The 25716-nt window shown below is 34.7% G+C and overlaps 1 protein-coding gene across 3 annotated transcripts in view; it reads left to right on the forward strand.

Annotated features, from left to right (window-relative positions):
• ROCK1 (Rho associated coiled-coil containing protein kinase 1) overlaps positions 1–23320 on the forward strand; it is a 148178-nt gene extending 124858 nt beyond the window's left edge. For 2 of the 3 annotated variants that reach the window (XM_024757890.1, XM_024757891.1), the window contains exons 18-28: positions 4372–4537; positions 6166–6259; positions 7118–7206; positions 8424–8612; positions 9468–9627; positions 15966–16036; positions 16240–16328; positions 19505–19583; positions 19745–20006; positions 20347–20554; positions 21776–23320. In XM_024757890.1, the coding sequence (XP_024613658.1) occupies positions 4372–4537; positions 6166–6259; positions 7118–7206; positions 8424–8612; positions 9468–9627; positions 15966–16036; positions 16240–16328; positions 19505–19583; positions 19745–20006; positions 20347–20554; positions 21776–21779 (1411 nt within the window). In that variant the 3' untranslated portion in view covers positions 21780–23320. Of the gene's footprint in view, positions 1–4371; positions 4538–6165; positions 6260–7117; positions 7207–8423; positions 8613–9467; positions 9628–15965; positions 16037–16239; positions 16329–19504; positions 19584–19744; positions 20007–20346; positions 20559–21775 lie in introns of those variants that run through there. The other variant, XM_024757892.1, reaches the window with a different exon arrangement.
• Positions 23321–25716: the final 2396 nt, after the last annotated feature.

A 25716-nucleotide genomic window follows, 5' to 3' on the forward strand; every position in this document is an offset into this window, starting at 1 on the left:
TGTGCGTGCATGCATGTGCACGCACATGCAGGTACAGAAAGGAGGTAGGAGGGGACATTTATATGGACTCATTTGGCTCTCTCAAGCAACAAGTTGTAACCCCTAGTATAGGATAAGGAATGGGCAGAGGAAGGGAAAGTATAAAGTCACCCATAATACAAAAGGAAAGCAGAGTGGGGGTATCACAAATGCCAGGGGAATAGAATATTTCAAAAAAGAGAAAGTGACTTAAAATTCCAAATACTCAGAAAGGTCAAATAAAAAATAAATTGTCCCATTATATTTAAGGTTGTTATCTTGTTGAAAACAGCTCGTAAATAGTGATGACAATATTGATAGGTACTATACTGAAGTAGACTGAGAAGGGTAGAAGTGGGAAGGGTAGAAGTACAGAGAGAGTAGAAAGCAGCCACATTGACCTCTTTACTATTCACAAACCAGTCTGTTACTCTTCTGCCTCAGGGCCTTTGGACTTGCTCATCCCTCTGCCTGGAACATTTTCCTTTGAATATCCACATGGGTGCTTCCTTTACACTCTTCAGGTCTAGGCCTAAATGTAATCTCGAGAGACCTTCCCTGAACACTCTTTCAAAAATTGAGAATGCCCTCACTTTACTACCTAGCTGCCCAGCTCAGTACTTTCTTCCTTGTTTTATTTTTACCTTAGCACTTATCTCTTCCTAATATATTATAGAATTTGCTTACTTATTCTGTTGGTTTTCTCTTTCCATTCAAACTTAAGCTCAACAAAGGAAGGAATTTTCAGTTGTTTTGTTCTTAACTCCAATTCACTGCTATATGCCTAGAATCTAGAATTGTACCTAGAACATTGTAGATGCTCAGTAAATATTTATTAAATCAAAAAATTCAAGAAACATAGTTTTTAAGGCAAGAAGCTATGGTTGTAGCTGGAGGAGACTGTGAAGGAGCGTCATTTCTTTTTAAAGATAGCGGAAATTTGAGCATTGGACATGGCAAGGAAATCAGAGTGGAAAAAGTTGCACATCTGTTCACTGATTCAAACAAAATTTCTGAGCACTTTCTATGGGCCAGATGCTTTTCTAGGCATTTGGAATATAGCAGTGAATAAGAACAAAGCCTCTGCTTATAATCTTATAATCTAGAAGCATAGGGAATTATTGATAAATTGATTTCTTAAAGGAGATAGGAGAATAAAAGTGAGAGATTGGCCTTAAACATCAATAAAGACAGGTCTTTTACAATGGAGAGTTGTGAAGGAAGTCTGGATGAATGTAGTTGCAGATAATTTATCTGAACCTGATGCAAAGCAGTAACCCCAGATGACAACATGTTATCCATCCGAAGCCCTGCATTACCACCCCTTAGTATTCATGGACTTACCAATAGCAGTATTTTTTTTAGCTTTTCCTAACTCCCCTACTCTTCTAGACAACTATTTTCTATCTTTTTCTCCCTCCTCAAATCAACAACTTCTCCTTGTTCTCATACTCAGCAAATGGCCTTGCTTCCTGGAAGTCATAGAACATCTTCTCTCTTCCACCACCATAGCTACTAACCTGTTTGCGTCTGTACCTAAAACCCTACCGTCCTTCTGATTCATGTAAATGGACAAAATTTACATGAATTTACCTAAAGGCAGCCCCTCGATCCCATCCCTTTCTGCCTACTTAAGAGTATGACTCCAATAATACTCTCATCTTTCCTACATCGTTTTTTCCTTTCTGTAGTCATTCCTATTGTTATATAAGCATACAGGTAAACACATCCTTAAAAAATAGCCTCCTTTTCTTTTTTGTTTTTTTGTAAGCATTTAAAAATTTTATTTATTTATATTGTTGGCTGCGTTGGGTGTTTGCTGCTGCACGCAGGCTTCCTCTAGTTGCGGTGAGTGGGGGCTACTCTTCGTTGCAGTGCGCAGGCTTCTCATTGTGATGGCTTCTCATGTTGCAGAGCACGGGCTCTAAGTGTGAGGGCTTCAGTAGTTGTGGCTTGCGGGCTCCAGAGCACAGGCTCTGCGGTTGTGGCACACGGGCTTAGTTGCTCTGCAGCATGTGGGATCTTCCTGGACCTAGGGTCGAACCCATGTCCCCTGCATTGTCAGGTGGATTCTTAACCACTGCGCCACCAGGAAAGTCCAGCCTGATTTTCTTTAAACTACATATCTACTTCCAGGTAGCATCCTATTTTTTTGCTTCCTTTTGTAGCAAACTTCCTTGAAAAGTGACATACCATTTATCATCAGGTCCTCTTCTCCCATTCTCTCTCGAGCTCACTCAAGACTTTTGTACTTATTACTCTACCAAAATAACCCTTTTCAAGGCCACTGGTGACTTCCTAATAGCTAAAAACTATACTCAGTTCTCAGTCCTTATCTTATTTAATAGCAGCAATTGACATAATTGATTACTGTCTCTTGACAAAATTTCTATATTGGCTTCTGTGACACCAAACACGGTTTTCCTCTTATTGAACTGGTTGCTCTTCCTCACCCTTCTTTGCTCCTTTGTCCTTTCCCATCTCTGAGACCTTTAAAGTTTGGAGGACCCAAGGGATCACTCCCTACTTGTTCTCATCTAGCTTCAGGGCTTTAAATATCATCAATGTACAAATATATTCTCCCCTGAATTCCAGACTTGTAAATCTAGCTGTCTGTTTGACATCTCCACTTGAGTGTTTAATAAGAATCTTATATGTAACATGTCCAGAAAAAATGCCTTACTCCCTCACCTTGCCTACCTGCTCCTCCCTGTCTTCCCCATGTCAATATTAGCTATTCTGTTATTCCTAGTTGCTTAAATCCAAAACTTGGAGTCATCCTAGACTCTTCTTTTTTTCTTATACTCTGCATGAAATCCATCAATAAATCCTAGCTATAACTAAAAAAAACATGTCCATAATATGATCACTTCTCACCACTTTTAACATTTACCAGCTTGACCCAAACTACCGTCATCTCCAATCTCGATTATTTCAGTTGCCTCCTAACTGGTATCTCTGCTTCTACCATTGTTCCCCTTCTAGTCTGATCTTAAACAGCCAGAATGATCTTTTTAAGATAGAATACTCAGTGTAAAAGCCAAAGTCCCTATATTGTTTTAGAAAGCCTTATAATACCTGTTCTCTCTCCCCACTTCTCTTACTACATCTCACAACTCCCCCCAACCCCTCTTCACTCTGCTCACGTTAGCTTCCTTCAGAACATTTAGGCACTTGGTATTAGATGTTTTCTCTGCCTGAAGCTGTATTCCCAGATACACTGCATGGCTCTCTTACTTCCTCCATATATTTCCTCAAATGTCAGCTTAGCAGAGAGGCCTCCTTGATCACCCTCTATAAAATAGTGACCACACTCACAGCCTCTTCACCTTTCTTTTCATTGTTCTGTGTGATATACTGTATATTGTTCATTTCTTTAAACTGTCTCACACTACTAACGTATGTTTTCTGAGGGCAGGGAGTTTGTTACTGCTGTATGCCTTAATTCTTAGAACAGTGTTTGGCACATAGGAACATTCAAATATTTGTTGGACAAAAACAATTGTCCAAAAAATTATTTTTTGTAGTCACTATATGTCTTCCTCTTTAGGCTTGAGGCAGCCTAAAGTATTTGTATTACTCTCTTAATAGAAAATAGTTGGAAGTCATTCATTCATTCATTTAATAAACATTTATTGAGCACCTACTGTATGTAGGGGTTACAATTATGACCAAGATAACTTATCGAAGACAGGTTCTTTGGGAAGAGCAGGCAAACTGCAGTGATCTGGTCAGTCTGAATGTCAATTCTGAAAGGCTTTTAAAATGTAATTCCTAAGGAGCATTTCTAGAATAGTTTACGGTGGTTTGCAGGTCTATTTATAAGTCTTCATAATCTCATTGAATTTCAGAGCTGGAAGGGACCTCAAAAATAATGTAGTTTAATCCTCTCATTTTATGGATTTGATTAAGTTGAGCTCCAGTAAGTATAATGAACTTGCCCAGTGTCCCTAACCAATTAGGTAGTGGTAGAATGGGGATAAAGGTCCAGGCCTGGCCTCTTGATTTATAAGCCAATGACTTTTCCACTGTGCCATGCTGCGTTTCATTCCAGATCCCAACACATTCCCTTCTGGAAGTAGACCTCTTGCCATTGTTTTATTACCTTTTCCTTAGTTAAGCAAAATAGCAGGTACAAGGTTAAAGTGTCCTTTGCTTTTATAGTTTTTCTAAGTGTGAGAAGTTAAATTCATTACTTTCATAGGAAGTCTGTAATGGATTCAAGGTTTATTTTAAGCAATGAAATACTTAATTCTTTTTACCATTTAAAAAGAATTGTGTTTTTAAGCATATGATTAAGTTAGAAGAATGAATTGAATTTGTTTACATTCATTTCTCTTTTAAATCTCCTAGAGAAACTCTTGCTACTCAGTTGGATCTAGCAGAAACAAAAGCCGAGTCTGAGCAGTTGGCTCGAGGGCTTCTGGAAGAACAGTATTTTGAATTGACCCAAGAAAGCAAGAAAGCTGCTTCAAGAAATAGACAAGAGATTACAGATAAAGAGCACACTGTTAGTCGGGTAAGTGTGATAGTTCATTAAGTTATGTGATTAAAATTAATTTAAAAATCAAAATAGGTTACATGTTAAAGTGTTTGGGTAAGTGTAAGTGCATGAGTATTTACTTATACACAATGGTCAACTTGTACTCATGTATAAAATAATTTATATAATCTAAAACAATTGTTAATGATTGAAATTCTTATTCAGTGTATTGGGTTTTTTCCCTTTCTGGCTGTAGATCTTAATATATTTTCTGTGAAGAAATGCTTACCTTAAATTCATTTGTTTTATTATCTTAATAAATTGCAACTGATTTCATGACCAGAATTCTATAAAATTCAGAGAAACTATTTTGGGATAAAAAATTCTTTGTGGATATCTACAAATCCATTATAGAAAAAACAGTACTACAAACAATTACCTATTCCTGAAATTTATACTATGGTCTATGTATTATGGAGCTAGAAAGGAAAGTTAGAGAGATTTTTCTTCTTGGTGGTGAAGCCACCATCAAGTGCTCTGGTATAAGCAGGTCTGAGTTCAAATCCCAGCTTTGCCCCTAAGAAGTTACATGGTCTTGGCAGTTTGCTTTAACTTCTCCAAGCCTCAGATTCTTCATCTATAATATAGAAACAATACCTATTCCACAGGTTTCTTACGAAGATTAAATGAAATCATATAAATAGAAGGGTGAATAAGTACATTACTAAAAGACATTGTTGGAGGACAGAGGAAATGAAAAGTGCCCACCGAACTGAGAAGGTATCTTGAGACCGAAAAACAAGGCAGGCAGCTCCGTATAATCAGTGGATCAGTTTATTATAGGGTACCCTACTCACAGAGTGGATTTGAACAGACAACGATATGGAAGTATTCAGAGCTGCACTCCATACCACCAAGGGACCATTGGGACAATGTTATAGTTAACCTAGGGTATGGGGGGTATGTGCTTGGAAATAGGAAGTGCATTCCTACGTCAAGATTTATGAATGGATAACTAGTCTCGTAGGTACCAGGAATATGTCAGCAAAGGTCTTCATCATTGATTGGGGACTAACAGAGCATAGAGGCCACCTGGTCTTAATGATTATTAAATAGTATCTATTAACTACAAAGCCCTTGATAACAAAGAAGTGATTTTTACCACACAGTACAGTTCTGGGTAGGGTCCGGGGAAGGACAGGAGGAACTATATGGGCCCACAATGGCATCATTTATGCTAACAGCCATACAATAATCATCAAACATTTTAAATTGTCATTTTCATCATCATTATTCAGATGAAGAAACTGAAGCCCAGAAAGGTTGTGACTTGCTAAGGGTCACAGAGCTAGAAAACTAAATGCACATTTCCTAGTTTCTAGTCTCGTTCTCTTTTCATTACATTTTTTATTCCTTCCATTCATATGTAATGTGTATATACACACACACTGAAATAATTTTTGGAAGCTAACAATTGTTTTCAAATATTTTGAATTTAATTATATCCACATATTTTAAGCTGGAAACCAGATGTTTTTATAATTAAGCAATGTCTGACCTGTCCTCATCTATGGAAAATGCAAGTATTTTTTTAAAGGTTATTGCTTTAAATATGGGACTAGCAAAGAGACTATATAGCTTAAACGTTTCTGTGCTTTGTTTAGCTCGAAGAAACGAACAGTATGCTAACCAAAGATATTGAATTATTAAGAAAAGAAAATGAAGAGCTAGCTGATAAAATGAAGAAGGCAGAGGAAGGTATGTAGGATTTTTAAAAAAATCATAAGTTAAATCAAGTTCAGAGGTAAATCTTTATGTTGTGCATTAGGTTTTTGAAATATTTGTTTTCATATATTAAATAACTTTTGTAGCCTTAAGTATTATCTTAGTAGAACTTAAATATTCTCACCACCAAACCCCACAAAAAGGTGAATATGTGAGGTGATTGATGTGTTAATTAACTTGATTGTGGGGGATCCTTTCACAATGTATGTGTATATCAATTCATCACATTGTACACTTTAAATATCTTAAAATTTTAGTTGTCTATTATACCTCAATAAACTGAAAAAAATCTTTTTTTAAAAAATTAATTAATTTTATTTATTTATTTTTGGCTGCATTGGGTCTTCATTGCTGCGTGCGGGCTTTCTCTAGTTGCTGCGAGCGGGGGCTACTCTTCACTGTGGTGCGCAGCCTTCTCATTGTGGTGGCTTCTCTTGTTGCGGAGCACGGGCTCTAGGCACGCGGGCTTCAGTAGTTCTGGCTCCCGGGCTCAGTAGTTGTGGAGCATAGGCTTAGTTGCTCTGCCGCATGTGGAATCTTCCCGGACCAGGCTTGAATCCGGGTCCCCTGCATTGGCAAGTGATTCTTAACCACTGCGCCACCAGGGAAGCCCTGGAAAAATATCTTAATGAAGTTACTGAAAGTTATTATGTGGTATATGCTAATTTGAATAATTAGTTATTGTTACTAATAACTAAGAATTAAATATTTTATTGCTTAAAATAAACCTTGAATCCATTACAAAATTTCTATAAAAGTATCTCATTGTTACTTTGCAAGGCAGAAATTAATTAATGCCATGCAATAACATTTTATGTAATTTGTTGACAGAATATAAACTGAAGAAGGAGGAGGAGATCAATAATCTTAAGGCTGCCTTTGAAAAGAATATCAATACAGAACGAACCCTTAAAACGCAGGTATACATGCTCTTAGCCTTTTCCATGTGTTTGTATTTGAGTATCATACATTCAGAAGTTAATATTTGCTCTTCATGTCCTTTTCTTAAAACTGAGATTATAAGGTTCAAGCTTTTCATTAGAACAAGTAATGTAATATTCTTTCTTCATTAAATGTGGAAGACTTATTCAGGAAGTAGGATTTCAATCGAGTTAAGAAAGCTAATTCGTCTAGTCACCTGATTAGTGAAGAATTTGTTTTAGATTGTATGGAAAACCTACAATTGACAGCAGGAAAACTTAATGAGGAGAAACCACATACTTGACTGAAGTCAAGAGAGAAGAATGGGGAGTGAGTAAGAAACTTAAAAGGGGTGGAGGTATCATTTTGCTTTGTATTTTGCAGCTAGATCAGATTTTTTACAGTAAAACTTGGTATCTTGTCATTTTACCAAGTTATCCAGTAGTTTAAATTCTTCATAAGGTGCTGTGTACCTCAGTTGATTTTTACAGTAAAATAAATATTTTCTACTTGATAGCTCCTTACCACTAATCTATTCTCCCTCTCAACAATCCTTCAACTAGAGTAGTCTTTCAAAAATGCACTTAATACCTGTTGAAAATCCTTCAGTGGAGATTTTACTTCCCTTTATACCAAAACAGAGACCATGAAGAAAAAGATTGACATTTATTACATACAAAAAAGTCCAAAAGAACATAAGTTGAAAGAAAATAAACTAGGAAGAATATTTGCAGCATATATAGATAAATATAAAAAGCATCTGCAAAAAAGAAAAAGACAATCCAATAGAAAAAAAGAAAAAATAAGGGACACTTAACAGAAAAAAGAAGCAGTATCACTCTGTACTATCATGCTTGCTTATCCTGCTCCTCCACCGGACTAGGATGCCTTTGGGGCATAATTGTATTTTCTGTCCTTGTCTCTAGTACCTATCAGAGTGCTTACATGCAGTATAATAAGTGCTGAATAATTGTTGAACAATAACTGGATTTTTGCAAGCCTGTCTGGTTCTTACATTTGAACAATGAGATGAATCAATAATAGTTACTTGTGCTACCAGTTATCATATTCCAACATTCATTAGGTTCTCCTAATTTTCACATACACAAAAAGTCCTGCTTCCTGATTTTGAAGAAAAATATATATTTTTAGTGGAGATTTAAATTGGGTAGCGACAATGAAGAACCTTATTAATAACATTTTAATATTTTAATAGGCTGTTAACAAGTTGGCAGAAATAATGAATCGGAAAGACTTTAAAATTGATAGAAAGAAAGCTAATACACAGGATTTGAGAAAGAAGGAAAAGGAAAATCGAAAGCTACAACTTGAACTCAACCAGGAAAGAGAGAAATTCAACCAGATGGTAGTGAAACATCAGAAGGAACTGAATGACATGCAAGCGGTAAGGTTGTGTGTTGCACTTGTAGGATTATTTTAAATTGTTATTACTGTATATACTTATTGTCTACTGATCTCATTTAGTTTTTTAGTATAAAAATCATATTTAGGTTTATATTCTCCATAATTTGATTACTGTTACTCTAATTTGAACCATGATCTTGAAAAAATAGAAAGATACTCTGTTGCCTATTAACTATGACTTGAGTAATTTTTACCCCTTAGCATCAGCTTGATTAGAGATGCTACTTTTAGAGAAACAACCAAGGGTTTTGCCTCTTTGGCTTCAGACTGAAATTGAGATATGACTGGTATAATATTGACTATAGTTGGGATAGTGGAATTGGAGTATTATAGCCTTTTTGTTTCCTCTGATAAGGACTCACTTTTCAAAATATCAAGCTTAATTTCTTTGATGCTTCCTAGCTTAATAGCACAAAATTGAGAACATGGTCTCTGATCTTAGGCAGACTTAGATACAAGCATTGACTTCATCCTTTATGGTTTTACCATCCTGAGAAGCTTTCTATATCTTTTAAATTATTTTGTTTGAAGCCATAAAAGCAATTTCTATTGTTTTAACAGGTGTTTGGTTTTGGTTTTTGATGCTTTGTATTAAAAAAAAACTTATTTAAAGCAAAGAGAAAAGGAGCTTATCCAAGCAATGTATTACTGAGGAAGAGAACTTGCACATTTATAGTTGTATTAAAATTTGTGGTAGTAAACATTCATGAAGTTTACAGTAAATTTTTAGTATTAATAATTCTAGATTACATATAGTTCCACTAATTCTTAATTTCTAATGTTGGAAATTTTGATCTTGATTCTTTATATTATCTTGGTATTTTTTTAAAAATAGCAATTGGTAGAAGAATGTACACATAGGAATGAGCTTCAGATGCAGTTGGCTAGCAAAGAGAGTGACATTGAGCAATTGCGTGCGAAACTTTTGGACCTATCAGATTCTACAAGTGTTGCTAGTTTTCCTAGTGCTGATGAAACTGATGGAAACCTTCCAGGTAAGAATATTTTCTGTTACTTCATTCAAGTTTGCTTAAACGTCATGGAAATTAATGTAGATTTCTTTCATTTGGATTTCTACCTCTTTGTTGTTTTGTCCATGGATTCTTAAGAAGGGATTTATGTTTCTGATAGCCAGAGTCTGATGACATTTGTATACCTAGTGCATTTTATAGAATAAAAGCAGTCATAAGCAGTCTTAGGCTATTAAAATAGATCTGAGTGGCTCTAACTAAATAGAAACTTGAAGATGTTTATGAATCAGTATTGAACCAGCCTAATGCCATGGTGAAAGTTGAAGCTGCTGCTACAACTCTCACCATTTAAGGAGGATTGTACATGTTTTCATGAGTAGCAGCTCTGCAGTGTTTTATGTATTTTTTTTGCTAAAACTAAGAACTATACTTAATAATCAGAACCACAGCAGCTCTATATAGAAGCCCACCTAATGCTATAGTGATAAACTTTAATCAGACTTGAAGTTTCAAATTTGGTGAAATAGATAAAAGGGGTTGGAAGATGCAGAGAGGGGGCAGGAAGTCAAGTAAAGGCAAAAGCGAGTAGCTAGGATTTCAGACTTTTTCTTCTTTTTCCTTTTTTTTTTCTAGTGGAGAGTCAATTGAAAAATAAACACAGCCTCATTCTTGGGTTCATTGTAGTGTAGGTTATAGTACATTTCTGTCTTTTTAACAGAGATGAACAATACACATATTACAGGTTCAATTTAGAAATGAATAGGTTATATATATTAAAACATGCATTACAGATTTTAAAGGCATACACACACACACAACTCATTTGACCTACTACATATTCTTAGTTCAAGGTCTTGAAAGTTTTGTAACATGGTCCTAAACTTGAAAATAGATTTTATTTAATGTGTTTCCTGAATAATGCATAAAAAGATATGAACCAGCACATTTGATATAATAGGGATCTGTTTTAGCAGATATTACTTGTTTTTTGAGAATTTGATATAAGAAACTTGATAGACTACTTAGAAAATTTTACGTTATCATTCTTGGTCAAGAAAGTGGGACTCAAAGTAGGAAGTGAATTCAGTTCTTATTTGTATTCTGTGTAATCCCTGCCCTCATTCTTCGGTGGCTTTGCTAGTCCAAAATGAGATATCTGGAAAGGGAAGAACAGGGAATAAATATTTCTTACTCCAGTGGTCAAGAAATTCCTTCTGTATTCCCATTTTTGGCTCTCTGAAACCTCCTGCCTCTTGAGAATCTTGTAGGTGCACATCCTTATCAGAGGATCACTTTGGATTTAATAAGAATCTCTAGCTTCAGCTGTTGTTTGAACATCTTTCTAAAGTTATGACATAATCATCAGTTAAAAAAGAGTATGAATTTTAGGGCTGTTTGTCTACATTCCTCCATTTGTTGAACTGAAATTGTAGTTTAGGTTCCCTCTTCATTAACCCCAAGATATTTCTAGAGTTATTTAGTTAAAGGAATTCTTTCTCTAGTGTAGGTTAAATATCCTGACGAGGTTTTTGTCTTTATCCCACCCATTTCCCTTTAACTTTGTTTATAATGTCTTACTATGTATGCCTTGGTTTTCCGTGTATTAAGTTAAACATTTCAGAGACTGATTCATTATTGGTGAATGCTATCTACAGGATTTGAATTGAAAGATGAGGTTGGGAGAAGGTAATGAGTTTTATCTTTCATCCTGGCTTATTCAGGAAGGCTAAACTCAAAGCATCATCAGGTGGTTTGATTGGCAGACTTAGGTGAGATATCCATTTAGATTTCAGAATCCTGACCTAATAAATCCACTCAGGAGTCAGTCAGCAAAGAGATTTTTAAATTTTTCTACTGGCTCCATTCTGAGTATATAATATTTAGAATAGCTTTGTATTTTCAGAGATTTTGCTTTTAAGGATTTCAAAGTTCAAACAAAGTGGGAAAACAAAAAGGCTCTGGTGGCCATTCTCCATTGCTATAAAGGGAGACCAATTAGGGTATCTCTTTCTCTATTAACTGTGTTCTCAGTTTGAACTTTACAGAGGTCTCTGTAGTGCTGAACCTTTTCATATTGGAGACTATGACTTTCATATTGGAGGTGGAAATTAATGGATAATCATTACCAATGTTATTTTACCTCTGTGTCACATATTTTACTAGTAAATTGAAGATATGTACTAAGTCTGCCATTTACTAGATCTCTGGCAAATAAAGTTAAGGTTTTGTGGTAATACCTAGGAAGAATTGTAAAGAATTTTGGTATTCACTCTTGTGAAGCGAACATGATAACACTACTCTACGGAAACTTGGTGCGGTATTCATCCTTAATTTGAGAGAGTTACATATTATTCAAGTGTCTGAAAGATTTTTTTGAAGGTGATGATTAATTTTACTTAGTTTGGAAAACTGATAAATGAATTTAAACTACGGATTTACAAAGGGAGGTCTTAGAATAGTTAAATAGTTAAAATGAAGGCCTTTTGAAATATTGATCATATTTTTAGTTCAGTGAGATGGTTTTTTAAGTAGTTAGGTGGTTAAACTGATAATATACTTTATTTCTCATAGATTTCGTCATTCAGTATAAAGAATCTCATTTAATTATCTTGTTTATTTAGAGTTCAGCCTCTGTCATTTTCTCAGCTGGCGTCTTGTCATTAACTAGATTAAATCTCTCTAAGTTTCCCAATTCTAAAAACCTTAGAGAAAATGGTTATCCTTCTCTGACTTATAACCCTTTGAAGTTCTTAATATCACCTTCATTCTCTTATGTCTTCATCCTCCTTTTGGTTCTGTGGCAGGTTGTGGCCTTAGCACTGTAAATATAAAGGTTACCCTCTAGGGTTAAGGTTTTCCTATTGCCTAGATGACAGAAAGACTAAGGTGATATCTGGCTCTCCTTCCTTGTTTTTTTCCTTTACTTTTGGAAATATTGACCTAAGAATCTGAAAAGAATGTAAAAATAGATGAAGCATTAAGAACACTGGTATCAGCATTCCATTAATATTCATTATCTCTTATGGATTATCTGCATCATTCTCTTTCCATCCAGCTTGATCTCAGACTTTGTAACTTAAACCTGTGTATGGTGGATTTCTTGGTATGTTTCCAAGTATTTGAGTATATAAGAGTTTCTGACTTTGCCCAAATCTAATCAATGATTGGAGATAATCAGTACATCTGAATTCTTGAGCATTGATTTTTTTTTTTCTTTTTTATATCACTTCTGAATATAATTTTAGAATTTTGGAGTGATTCTCTACCTTTATTTCTTAAGCAGTATGTAGTTTATCAAGTAAACTTTGGTAGTCTTCAGTGGTTAGCTTTGATGTTTAAATTGGCTGTATTTGATACTGATTTACATATAGTTAACCTCTTTCTTATTTGGGTAAAGGAGTTAATTGCTGATATTGCAGTAGTGCACATCTAAATTTTTTTGTAAGTTAAAATTGCTCTACAAATATGTAAAACCTGGGACCAAGTTGTTTTTGTACTTCAGTAGTATGTTATTGATAATAATATAGACTTAGAAGTCCTCAGCATTTCTTTTATTTATCTGGAGAAGCTGATTTCTGTGCTTGTATTGTAAAAGATAGAATTTAGAGCATTATACTTTCAGATTGCCACTTAGGTCACAAGTGGTCATAGTTTTGAAGGAGGTCTTTATATACTTAAAAAAAACTGGTATATTAACTTGCATGTAAGACAGAAGTAAGTAGTTTTTTTTATTTATCACTGAGCTTAGTTTACCTGCTTCTCTGAAGGGAATTCACCAGAAGGAAAGACTAAGATTCTCTCCTATAACATTATTGTTTTAAATTAGCAAAAACCTTCACATATCTTCATCTTTTTTGAGTTCCTAATTTCTTCATTTTATTTAAATTAGAGCAAATATAAAATTGGGCTTATTTAATTCATAAAATGCCTTTGATGTATAAAATTTCTATAGGAACACTGAAATGACATACATTCAGTCATACAGTCTTCAACATACAACAATTCATTGAAAATATATTTCAAACCTAGAGCCAGAAAGCATAAATATTTTTGGCATTTATTCTCATAGAGAAATAACTTGGAGGGAGGAATATTTTGGCATACACAATTTTGTATAAATGTCAAGATTTCAGTGGCTTTTACATCTTTTATTTTTAGTGAGGAATTACTGGTATTAAATGGACTTTGGCACACTTGAAGGGAAGTTTTCCTAGCAATAACTTTTTTCCTTTTCTACAACAGAATATTTGTGAATGATCAACAGCCTTCTGTATGTTACTTAATATAAAGCAGCCCTTTGGTTTTTAAATTACAGCCATTATTTAAATAGAGGGTGAATTTAATTGGCTAAGTCAGAAAAAAAGAATTGCAAATTAAGCAAAAAAGGTATATCAGGTACCTACTCTGTGTGTCAGATGCCTTGGAGTATATATTTTTTAAAAGTGGGGCTTCCCTGGTGGCGCAGTGGTTGAGAGTCCGCCTGCCGATGCAGGGGACACGGATTCGTGCCCCGGTCCGGGAGGATCCCACGTGCCGTGGAGCGGCTGGGCCCATGAGCCATGGCCACTGAGCCTGCGTGTCCGGAGCCTGTGCTCCGCAACGGGAGAGGCCACGACAGTGAGAGGCCCGCGTACTGCCAAAATAAATAAATAAATTAAATAAAATAAAATAAAAATAAATAAATAAAATCAAGTGTTAGTATATGGTCCCCTGCTCTCACAAAACTTACCAAGGAAATGCCCGATGGAACAAATTAATTATTGATGAACTAAATAACGGCAACTAAGAAAAAAACTTGGGAGAAGAAGGGGATCATTTTGAACTGAAGTTTCTTATTATTTCTTCGACTTTAACAAAAACAACAATTTAGATGAAGGGGAATAACAAAAGCATAGGGCATTAGGTACAGGGAAGAAGTTGGAACAATAACATTACTCCTGATTTAGTTAACTGCAGAGCTTGTTTAAGGAAAGAATATCATTGTGCTCTAGGAATTTAAACTCAGAAATTAGACTGCCTGGGTGAACCCTAGAGTTTTGACAGTTGCTGTGATTACCTTTGGGTAAGTTAGTTCACCTTGCTAAGCCTTAGTCTCTTCATTTGTAAATGGAGGATGATAGTAGAACCTGTCTTATCCTATATTCCTAAGAATGTAATATCCTGTGTTCACGGGACTATTATAGATTATTTATGAGGTATTCCTTGTAAAGCACTTGGGAAATAATAAATGTACAGTAGATGTTACCTATTGTTATCATTACTGTAAGACCGAACTGTTTCACACTTTTAAGTTATATGGAGGAGGGTAATATATATTCCCCTTAGGGGTCATGATTTGAGCCATGGTATAATGTCACATTATAGCATTGTACCTTACAGTTGGTCACTTGTCCCTTCTTTTGTGTTTCAAATATAATAGATCTAAAAAAACAGTTAAATGTTCTTATCTCTAACCTGATATAAAATAATCATTTCTAAATGGAATCATCTTTTTCCCCCAGATATTTTTAATAAACATTAATTATATTTAAATAGTAATAATAATTATAAAATGCATTGATCAAATTAGTCAAAGAATTTCTGGTATGCACAAACTGATAAAACATTAGCAGTTTTACCAACTGAATTCTGTGTTCTTTTACTGTTTATTAAATTCTGATACTACAAACTTGAAAGGCTTTATTTATACCTCTTTTAGTTTGCTAAGAATTGTAATTGGATTTACCACTAGAATTAGGGACCCCTTCCCAACCAAATTTGGACACTTTTAATGAAATTGTTTGGGGTGTTTTACCAAAAAGTTTGTCAGAACATTGTACTGAGAAAACAAATAAAATACTTGTCTCTTATTCTTTATATCTAGTTGATTCTGCCTGCATTCCTTATTTATTTATCTTCTATTCTTACCTTCTGTGAGTAATAGGACACTTGTGTACTTTTGCTTGCTCTTTCTTGTGTAAATCATGGCTCTGATTTGTTCCACTTGCTGCATTTTTTTTTTTGCTAAATACTTTTATATGAATGTTAAATGATATTTAAAGTCTTCTGTATCATATCCCATTTAAGCTGCAATCCATTCCAGTCTTGCCTGGCTATTAAGGGTACTGTTGTTACTTCATACTTTTATAATTGAGTACTGAATGTTAATTTTATGCGGAAAGTGGCTTGGAATTTTTTTCTGCAGTATTTGTATGGCCATTAAAGTTGATTTGTGTGATTGAAGCATGAAAGAGCAAATTATAGCACTTATTCATTTAGCTGTGTTCGAATGCCTGTTGCTGCATGCTGTCAGACAACTTGTAATAGCTTTTCCTTTTGTGACAATTTAAGGCTGAATACTATTTTTTTAATTTTTCTTCTAGAATCAAGAATTGAAGGTTGGCTTTCAATACCAAATAGAGGAAATATCAAAAGATACGGCTGGAAGAAACAGGTACAATATGCCTCAGTTTTTCTAATTGATATTTTGTTATATATTTTACTTTTAAAGCATACAACTTGTATTAACTGTCCTATTATTGGTATTGTTTTTAGATTACTACAATATGATCTAGACATAAATGGCAAGTATTGTGCTTATCACTTTAAACCAAGTTAATACTGCTCTTATCTCTTCCCCCTTTTTTCTCATTTCAGTATGTTGTGGTAAGCAGCAAAAAAATTTTGTTTTATAATGATGAACAAGATAAGGAACAATCCAATCCATCTATGGTATTGGACATTGAGTAAGTTGCCTTTTATTGAATTTTAAGACTGTTGAGTGTTAACCTACGATAATCAATTATTTTTAGACTTACCATTTAGTTTATATTTTGTTATTTAAACATTATTGACTTTTTTCTTAGCAAATTTAAATAATAACTATATTAAATCTTACTTTATCAAAATATGAGAGGGGAAATTTTGCATACCTGATCAATGTATTCTAAAGACAATTTTTTTAAATTTCAAGTGTTTATTGGTTTTATGTTCACAGAACATCTCAAAGTATATGATTATGTGGTCATTGTTAAGAAGGAAATAAAATGTATCTTTTCTTTTTTTAATAATAGGTCAAAGAGGTCTGTAATAAGCTTAGGTTTTTTTCCTTGTATTCATTCTAAAACCATTTCTTAGGCACTGCTGCCTGTATTATCATAGGTGTTGTAGGTTGTGTAAAATGAGTAAGACAGTTTCATATTTGAGGAGCTTACAGGCTAGTAGCAGGAAAGGTAAAATATATGCAATAACATACAAATTCAGAGTGAAGTGTGGTGGGTGCGACAGAGAAATATAAACTTAAAATGAAGTTTTGCCATTCCTTTGTAATTAAACATTGTGGAGCTGATTATAGTTAAAATGTTAAAAAAATTGAGCAAGTACCAGAGAGTACTGATATTTTATTTCTCAATTTTAAAAAAAGACATTAGTTGTGAAAATTTAAATAATCGGCTTAACTGGAAAAATACATAAACATTAATAAGAAAGACATCTTTCAACTAACTTAAATACTTTTTATGTTGATGAGAGTTTGTTGTTATTGTTGTTTTACCTTTTTATTGAGATGTAGTTTTCATACAATAAAATACATATACATCTTAAGTGTTCAGTCCAGTGACTTTTGACGGTTGTAAGCACCCACATAATCAAACCCAGTACGAGATAAAGAACATTTCTATCACCCTAAAAAGCTCGCTTGTGCCTCCTCAAGGGGAAAAAAAAAGATTATCTGAATTCTATCACTGAGATTTAGTTTTGCCTATTCTAGAACTTCATACTAATCGAATTTTATAGTATGTACTCTTTCGTGCCTGGCTTCCCTCACTCGTCATAGTGTTTTGCTGTGTGTATTGATTGTTCTGTTTATTGCTGAGTAATATTCCATTGAATGAATATATCTCAGTTTGTTTATCCATTCTTTTGTTAATGGGCATTTGGGTTGCTTCTTAGAGAGCTATTTTAAGTAAGACTGCTTTGAACATTCTTTTTTGTGGACTTAAGTTTTCATTTCTCATGGGTAAAATACCTAGGAGTGGAATCCTGGGTCATATAGTAAATCTGTGTAAATAAATCTACCAAACAGTTCTCAAAAATGGTTATACTGTTTATACTCAACAGCTTCATTTGAGTTTCAGTTGCTTCACGTCTTCACCAACATTTGGTGTTGTCAGTCTGCCTTTTAGCTGTTCTAATGGATGTGAAATGCTATTTTGTTGTAGTTTATATTTTCCTTATGGCTAATGATGGCAAGAATCTTTCCATGTATTTATTGGCCATTTGTATCTCTTAAGTGTCTCCAAATCTTTTGCTCATTTTTTAATTGGGCTGCTTATCTTTTTAAGGTTGGTTTACAGAAGTTCTGTATATATTCTGGCTTCAAATTTTATGTCAGAAATATGTAGTGCAAATATTTCCCAGTCTGTGGTTTGCCAGTTCATTTTCTTTATGGTGTCTTTTAATGGAAACCAACGTATCACTGGTTTGAAAAGGATTATTGCCTTTTGTGCAGTCTGTCCAAGACATTTTTGCCTGCCCAAAGATTGTGAAGGTATTTTATGTTTTCTTCTAGGTTTTATTATTATTTTTTTTTGCGGCACGCGGGCCTCTCACTGTTGTGGCCTCTCCCGTTGAGGAGCACAGGCTCTGGATGCGCAGGCTCAGCGGCCATGGCTCACGGGCCCAACCTCTCCGCGGCACGTGGGATCCTCCTGGTCCTGGGCACGAACCCATGTCCTCTGCATCGGCAGGCGGACTCTCAACCACTGTGCCACCAGGGAAGCCCTAGGTTTTATTTTTAAGTTCTGATTGATCTCGTTTCTTTTTATGTTTGGTAAGAAGTAGTGGTTGAGGGTCTTCTGGCGGTTCAGTGGTTAAGACTCTGCACTTCCACTGCAGGGTGCACGGGTTTGATCCCTTGTTGGGGAACTAAGATCTCGCGTGCCTCACAGTGTGGCCAAAAAAGAAGAAAAAAAAAAGTAGTAGTGGTTGAGGTTAATTTTTTTCCGGGGGGGCGGGGATTGTTTTGTTTTGTTCATGTGGATATCTGGTTATTTCAACACTCTTTATTTATGTATATCAACCTTGAATATTCATCTTGCTATTCACTTATTAGTTTTAGAGATTTTGTGTATGGATTCCGCAGGGCTTTTCTACGTATACAGTAATGTTATCTTCAAATAATAATAGTTTTACTTCTGCCTTTCCAGCCTGCATGCCTTTACCACATGTATAGATTCATATGACCACCACCAAGTTAAAATATAGAATAGTTTCATCACAGGGATCCTTCATTGCCCTTTTATAGCCATAGGAAGCACCCTTTCTGTACTCCTCTCTAATCTTTGGCAAACCACTAATCTGTTCTCCATCTGTATAATTTTGTCACTTCAAGGATGTTATGTAAATGGAATCAAATAGTATGTAACGTTCGATATGCTTCTTTCACTCAGTGTAATTCCGTTGAAGTCCATCCAAGAGGTAGTCTTTTTCTTTTTGTGGTTGAGTAGTGTTCCATCATATGACTATATCACAGTTTGTTTAACCATTCATTTAAGTTTTTTCCAATTTTGGCCTATTAAAAATAAAGCTGCTGTGAACATTCATGTACAGGTTTTCATATATATAGATTTGTAAGAAATTGCCATACTCTTTTCCAGAGTGACTCTGCAGTTTTACATTTCTACCACAGTTGTATGAGTGATCTAGTTTCTCTTCATCACCAGCATTTGGTGTTATTACTATTTTTATTTTAAAAATTCTGATAGGAGTATAGTGATACTTACTGTGATTTTAATTTGCATTTCTCTAGTGATTAATCTTTTCCTATGCTTACTTGCCATCTCTGTGTTCTCTTCAACGAAATATGTCTTTTGCTATAAATGAGTTTTTATAATGGCCTACATCATATTTCTTTTCATTTTAGTAAATTGTTTCATGTTCGTCCTGTAACCCAAGGAGATGTGTACAGAGCTGAAACTGAAGAAATTCCTAAAATATTCCAGGTAAAAATCTGAAAATATAATTTTAGAAGATCCTTTACCTAAGTACTAAGTGTATTTGTGAAGTAAATGTCAATACACCAATACTTTTATACATTTGAAACTTGTATGTATAGATTAAGACCTTTTTTAAATCTTCTGTTTACATTTATTCCTAAATGTAGATACTATACGCAAATGAAGGTGAATGTAGAAAAGATGTAGAGATGGAACCAGTACAACAAGCTGAGAAAACTAATTTTCAAAACCACAAAGGTCATGAGTTCATTCCTACCCTCTACCACTTTCCCGCCAACTGTGAGGCCTGTGCCAAACCTCTCTGGCATGTTTTTAAGCCACCCCCTGCCCTGGAATGTCGAAGGTGCCACGTTAAGTGCCACAGAGATCACTTAGATAAGAAAGAGGACTTAATTTCTCCATGTAAAGGTAAGGCATGAAAATTATTTTATAACATGTAACAAATTAGAGACTTAAATCTCAATGAAATAACTTCTTCAGATGTGGCATACCAAGTTGAAAAGAGATAATAAGACGTAATATTTTGGCACTGGTGGAGCCACATGCATATTTCTGATTTTACTTTATTTTTCTTACTAATTTATGACTAATATTTTCTCTTTAAATTTTCCGACTTAATTGAATTAAGAAGACAAGATATTGTCCAAGCTTAATTAAGCATAGTAAATCTTTTTAAATTGTAAGAATATTTGATAAGGCTCTTTTAGGTATTATGTGACCTTAATTGTGCTCTTTTTTCTTAAAATAGTAAGTTATGATGTAACATCAGCAAGAGATATGCTGCTACTAGCATGTTCTCAGGATGAACAAAAAAAATGGGTAACTCATTTAGTAAAGAAGATTCCTAAGAATCCACCATCTGGTTTTGTTCGTGCATCGCCTCGAACACTTTCTACAAGATCCACTGCAAATCAGTCTTTCCGGAAAGTGGTCAAAAATACATCTGGAAAAACTAGGTAAGGATTGAAATGTTAACCTTTTTAACTGTGAGTATGTGATTGGATAATATCTATTAAAATCCAGAGTCTGATTGTTCTTTTCCCCATAAAGGGCATCGTTTGTATCTGGGCATTTATATATGACTTGAAATGACTTTACAAATTAGTTTAACTGATTCTTGTTAGAAACTAATAATGTTTATAAATGTCATATTTATTTAGTTCAATGTCAGGTTTTATTGTCATTGGTTATGGTACATATTTAGCCCTTAATGTTTTAAACGACTGTTGTTTACCCCTTTTTAATGTAAATAGTTTCATGTAAAACTTTGCTCATTTTATTTTTTATGTTGGCAGATTTTTTTTAAATCAAAATTATTTGGTATTATCAGTGTTAACAAATAAACTTCCCAGTTAAGTATCCTTTTTTTCTTCTTTTTGGGAGAGGGTAGTTTAACTCGTTTTGATGGAATTTTTTCAAAAATATTTATATGGTAAAACAAGCAATTACAGGACATAAACCCTTTCCTGAGGAGCGGTTATGATAACTCATTAAGTTCTCATTTAACACATGAAAAAATGGGGCTCAGAGAAATTAAGCAACTTGCACAAGATCACACAGCCAACTAGTAGCATAGTCAGGTTGGACCCCACTTTTATCCATTTCTGAAGCCTGTGTTTTTTCTCCTATACCAAATACCAACTTTCCCTAGAGTGTAATCCTTATATTAAGAGGGACATTTGGATCTAGAAGCTGAGACCTAACACTGATTTGCCTCTCTCCTGATGTCACCCAAGTCTTCCAAGCAGACTTAAAGCCATATTTAATTTATCCCATTTCTTCATTCCATATTATCAATAACCAAGTCTAATTCTTTGAAATGACTCATATCCATTCCTCCTTCTGTATTCCTCAGCTACCATACTATTCCAGTGCATTATCACCTCACTCTGGACTTCTTTCTGTAGAATCTTGTATTGTCCCTCTCCTATATAGGATAAAAGCTGAATCTAAAATACTTAAAATTTTTTATAGCTTTGTGGGGGGAAAAAAGTGTTTGAAACAAAGTAGAAGCAAAAAGGAGACAATAGTGTGTTTTTCCTGTTTCCTGTTTTCCAAATTTTGTGTATTAGTTAACTATTATACATAATGTATATGTACCTTTCCTTCCAATTTTTGTTTTCTGAATTTTTAAACTGAGTACATTTCTTAAAATTTTTATTTTTTTCCCTCAACAGTTAACCATGTGACCTAGTGCCTTGTGGAATTGTGTGGGATGCTACCTGATAAACCAGGCATCTTTTACCATGCAGAGCAGAAGGCTGTTCCTTTGACACAAATATCACAGGCTTCAGGGTTAAAATTGCTGTTATTCTGTCCTTGCTTTGGCACAAAAGCACACTGAGGATTGTTTTTTTGTTTTGTTTTGTTTTTGTTTTTTATTGCGGGTTTGCCTACAGGTAGATTAGATTAATTATTACTATGTAATGCAAGTACAATTGAGGGAAAGCTTAGCTAGATATATTTTTTTAAAAAGGTGCTGCCTTTTTGAATTTCTAAGAAAATGCCTGTCAATCATGATAGAACACAGTTTTCCTCATACGAGTGAGAGGAAGAGACTTTCACTTTCAAGTGGAATGGCCGTCACTATCAAGATCAGCTCATGGAAGGAGTAAAGAAAATATCTCAAAATGAGACAACTGAAATTTTTTTTAAATAACTTCAGTTTTTATGCTCTTGCAAGACTATACAAAACTATTTTAAGAAAGCAGTGACATCACTTGACTTCAGTGCCCTCACTGTAGAATTTAAAAGCCTTACTGTTGATTGCCTGTGGTGGACTTGATGGAAAATAAATATCTTACATTATGCTTTACAAAATACTGTATGCGTTTCAGCAAGTTTGTAGATTGGGGAATGGGAGAAGGCAAAAAAAATTACATTTAATCTATGCATTTTTGCCAAGCCATATTGAGTTATTTTACTACTAGAGACATTAGGAACTAACTGTACAAAAGAACCAAGTTTAAAAGCATTTTGTGGGGTACATCATTTCTGTAATTATATAATATGTTTCTTTGTGGTTTTAAGTGATAAAGACATTAAGTTAACAAACATATAAGAAATGTATGCACTGTTTGAAATGTAAATTATTCTTAGAACACTTTTGATGGGAGTTGCATTGCCCTTTTAGTGCCTTAATTTGAGAGAATTATTTTACTGCCATGACTATAAAAATTTCAAAAAACATATTTTCAGAAAATTATGTGTGTTGGGGGTTTTTCATTGATAATTGGCTTAATTTAAAATATTTAGAGGTTTGGTGGACTTTCATAAATTGAGTACAATCTTTGCATCAAACTACCTGCTAAAATAATGAATGACTTCATAAAACTCTGCAAAATATGTAGAAGGTTGCACCAATATAAAAGAAAATTATGGCAATACATCTGTGATGTTTTCCAGTTAACATAGGAATTACCAGATAAATACTGTTAAACTCTTGTTCAATAGCAAGGGTTGATTCATATGGGCAGTATGATTTATTGTTTATTTTTTTAACCAAATACCTCCTCAGTAATTTATAATGGCTTTGCAGTAATGTCTATCAAATAAGAAGCACTGGAAAACTGATTCGTCTCTAGGATGATATGCATGTTTCAAGTGGTATTAAAAGCCGCACTGATGGATATGTAATAATAAACATATCTGTTATTAATATGCTAATGACTCTGTGCTCATTTAATGAGAAATAAAAGTAATTTATGGATGGATACCTTTAATAATGACTGCTATGGTATTTTCTCATGACTGAGATGAATGGAAGCCATGCTGTAAATTAGTCCCTGGCTGCATACAAATGTTTGTTAAATTTCATGACTAAAGTGAATTTTTAAAAGATAAAACCTGGTTTGGGCTCTAAAATAGGAGTGCTACAGTTGAAATGAAAAGTTGGCTAATGTCTTTTGGAAATTCTCCATGGGTCTCTTATGTTTCTCTCATCTTGGGAGCAGAAGCTCTGACAGCCTTTGTTTTTTCTACACTGTCTTTGCCAAGGAGATTTGTATAGTGAACAGCCGTGGAAGACATTGTGTTTCCATAGAGAAGAAGGCAGGTTTGTTTGCTGTTGTATAATAAAGATAGTGGCTCTCTCCAGGGCAAAAATTGGGCAGATTTGCTTGAGTTCATTATAAAAGATTCAGGTACCCTAAACTTTGGGCTCCTCAGCTGTGATGCAAACTCACTGCATGCTCAGCGCCCACCTGGACCACTTTGCATTGCCCCTGTGGGACTCGGAGGGCAAGGGGAACTGATGAGAACGTGAAGCTCATGCTGCTTGCTGTGCTGTAAGTATAAAGTCATTTGGCTCTGACCCAGGATCCATGAAATTGTGGCAGGCTAACTTGTAGCTTGCAAGTAGGGTGAAACCTCAGACCCTTCACAGTTCTGGACAGTGTCCTTACTACTGCCTCAGAACCATCACCATTACCCTAATATATTAAGGTCTAATATATTAAGGTCCAGTAAAGTTCAGAGAACAGAGTTAATTCTATTTATTTGAGCAAGAGAGTACTTTTTTTTTTAACAAAATATTAACTTGAGCATAAAATTGTTGAGAACTGACAACTTTAAGGAATGACTTCAAATGCCACATTGCAAAACCAGGTCAACCAAGAGAGCTGCTGCTGCTTTTTTTTTTTTCATGTGGACTATTTTTAAAATCTTTATTGAGTTTGTTACAATATTGCTTCTGTTTTATGTTTTGGTGTTTTGGCAGTGAGATATATGGGATCTTAGCTCCCTGACCAGGGATCGAACCCATACCACCTGCATTGGAAGGCAAAGTCTTAACCACTGGACCGCCAGGGACGTCCCCAACAGAGCTGCTTCTATTCTAAGTTCAGGAAACCACTCAATCCCAAAGTATACCAACGTGGCAAGCATCAGGATAGTGTCATCTAAGGTGTCCACACCACGTTAGATGCTGTGTTTCATTCTCTTACCATTTAGGAACTTTGTTTCTAAACACTGGGGTCTCTGTCAGTAATACCTCAGAAAAATCCTTTTCATGAGCCTCCCTATCTGCTGGCATTAGCATACCCTCCATCTCTCCTCTGCCTTCTATAGGTGCATCTGCTCAACCAAAATACATCGCATTCAGAATTCTAGCTGTAAGAAAGTCTGGGAAATGGAGCTTTTAGCTTTCTATCCTCTTGATTACAGGAAGACACAGTGTAGAATGAGATTCAGCCTCAAGCCTGCCCACCCACCACTCCTGAGAGCTTGGGTTGAGGTCAGGGATTATGGGCTAGAAAGAAAACAGCCGTTGTCATGATTCACAAGCTCAAAACAACGATGGGTCACTTGTCATTATTTGGGGTTTCAGCTTAAGATAATCTCTCCATCCTTCGTTTAAAGAAATATCAATAAGTGAAATAATTTAAACATGGCAATCAAACTCTAATTGATAAAGTATGTGTTTTTTTCATATCACTAGAAGTTTTGTAATAACTAAATTTGGTATTTACATAAATTAGTTTGTTGATTCTTACTGGGTTGCTGGTTTGAGCTTTTTAATTTTTATTTTTGGTATTCCAGCACTTCTACAGTTCTTTCTGCTCAGAAAGAAAACACAGCTACTAGCAGCTAGTAGGATGAATAAAGACAATGTCTTTAAAAATTAGTTAGTTGTGAAGGACATAATATATTGCGCTACTACACTTTATTACTGTATGGTATCGTTTAATGAGCAAAAGTCTTAATTTTAGCGAAGTCAAATTTATTGATCTCCTTTATAGTTAGTGCTTTTTGTATTCTATTTAAGAACTCTCTCCTATTCCCCGGGTTGTGAAGATAATTCAGCGTTAGCTTCTTGAAGTTTCATTGTTTTGACTTTAACATTTACACAGTGGGGAAAGGATTGTCATGTCAGTAAATGGTGTCGGGAAAACTGGATACCCACATACAAAAGAATGAAAATGGACCCTCAACTTACACAAAAATCAACTCGGATTAAAGTCTTAAGTGTAAGAACTAAAACTCAGACTCCTAGATGACAACATAGGGTAAAAGCTTCTTGACATTGGCCTTGGCAATGATTTCTTGGATATAACACCAAAAGCACAGGCAACAAAATCAAAAACAGGCAAATGGAATTACATCAAACTAAAACTTCGGC

The sequence above is a fragment of the Neophocaena asiaeorientalis genome, unplaced genomic scaffold (assembly GCF_003031525.2).
Source record: "Neophocaena asiaeorientalis asiaeorientalis breed wild unplaced genomic scaffold, Neophocaena_asiaeorientalis_V1.1 scaffold142, whole genome shotgun sequence".
Classification (NCBI taxonomy): Eukaryota; Metazoa; Chordata; class Mammalia; order Artiodactyla; family Phocoenidae; genus Neophocaena; species Neophocaena asiaeorientalis.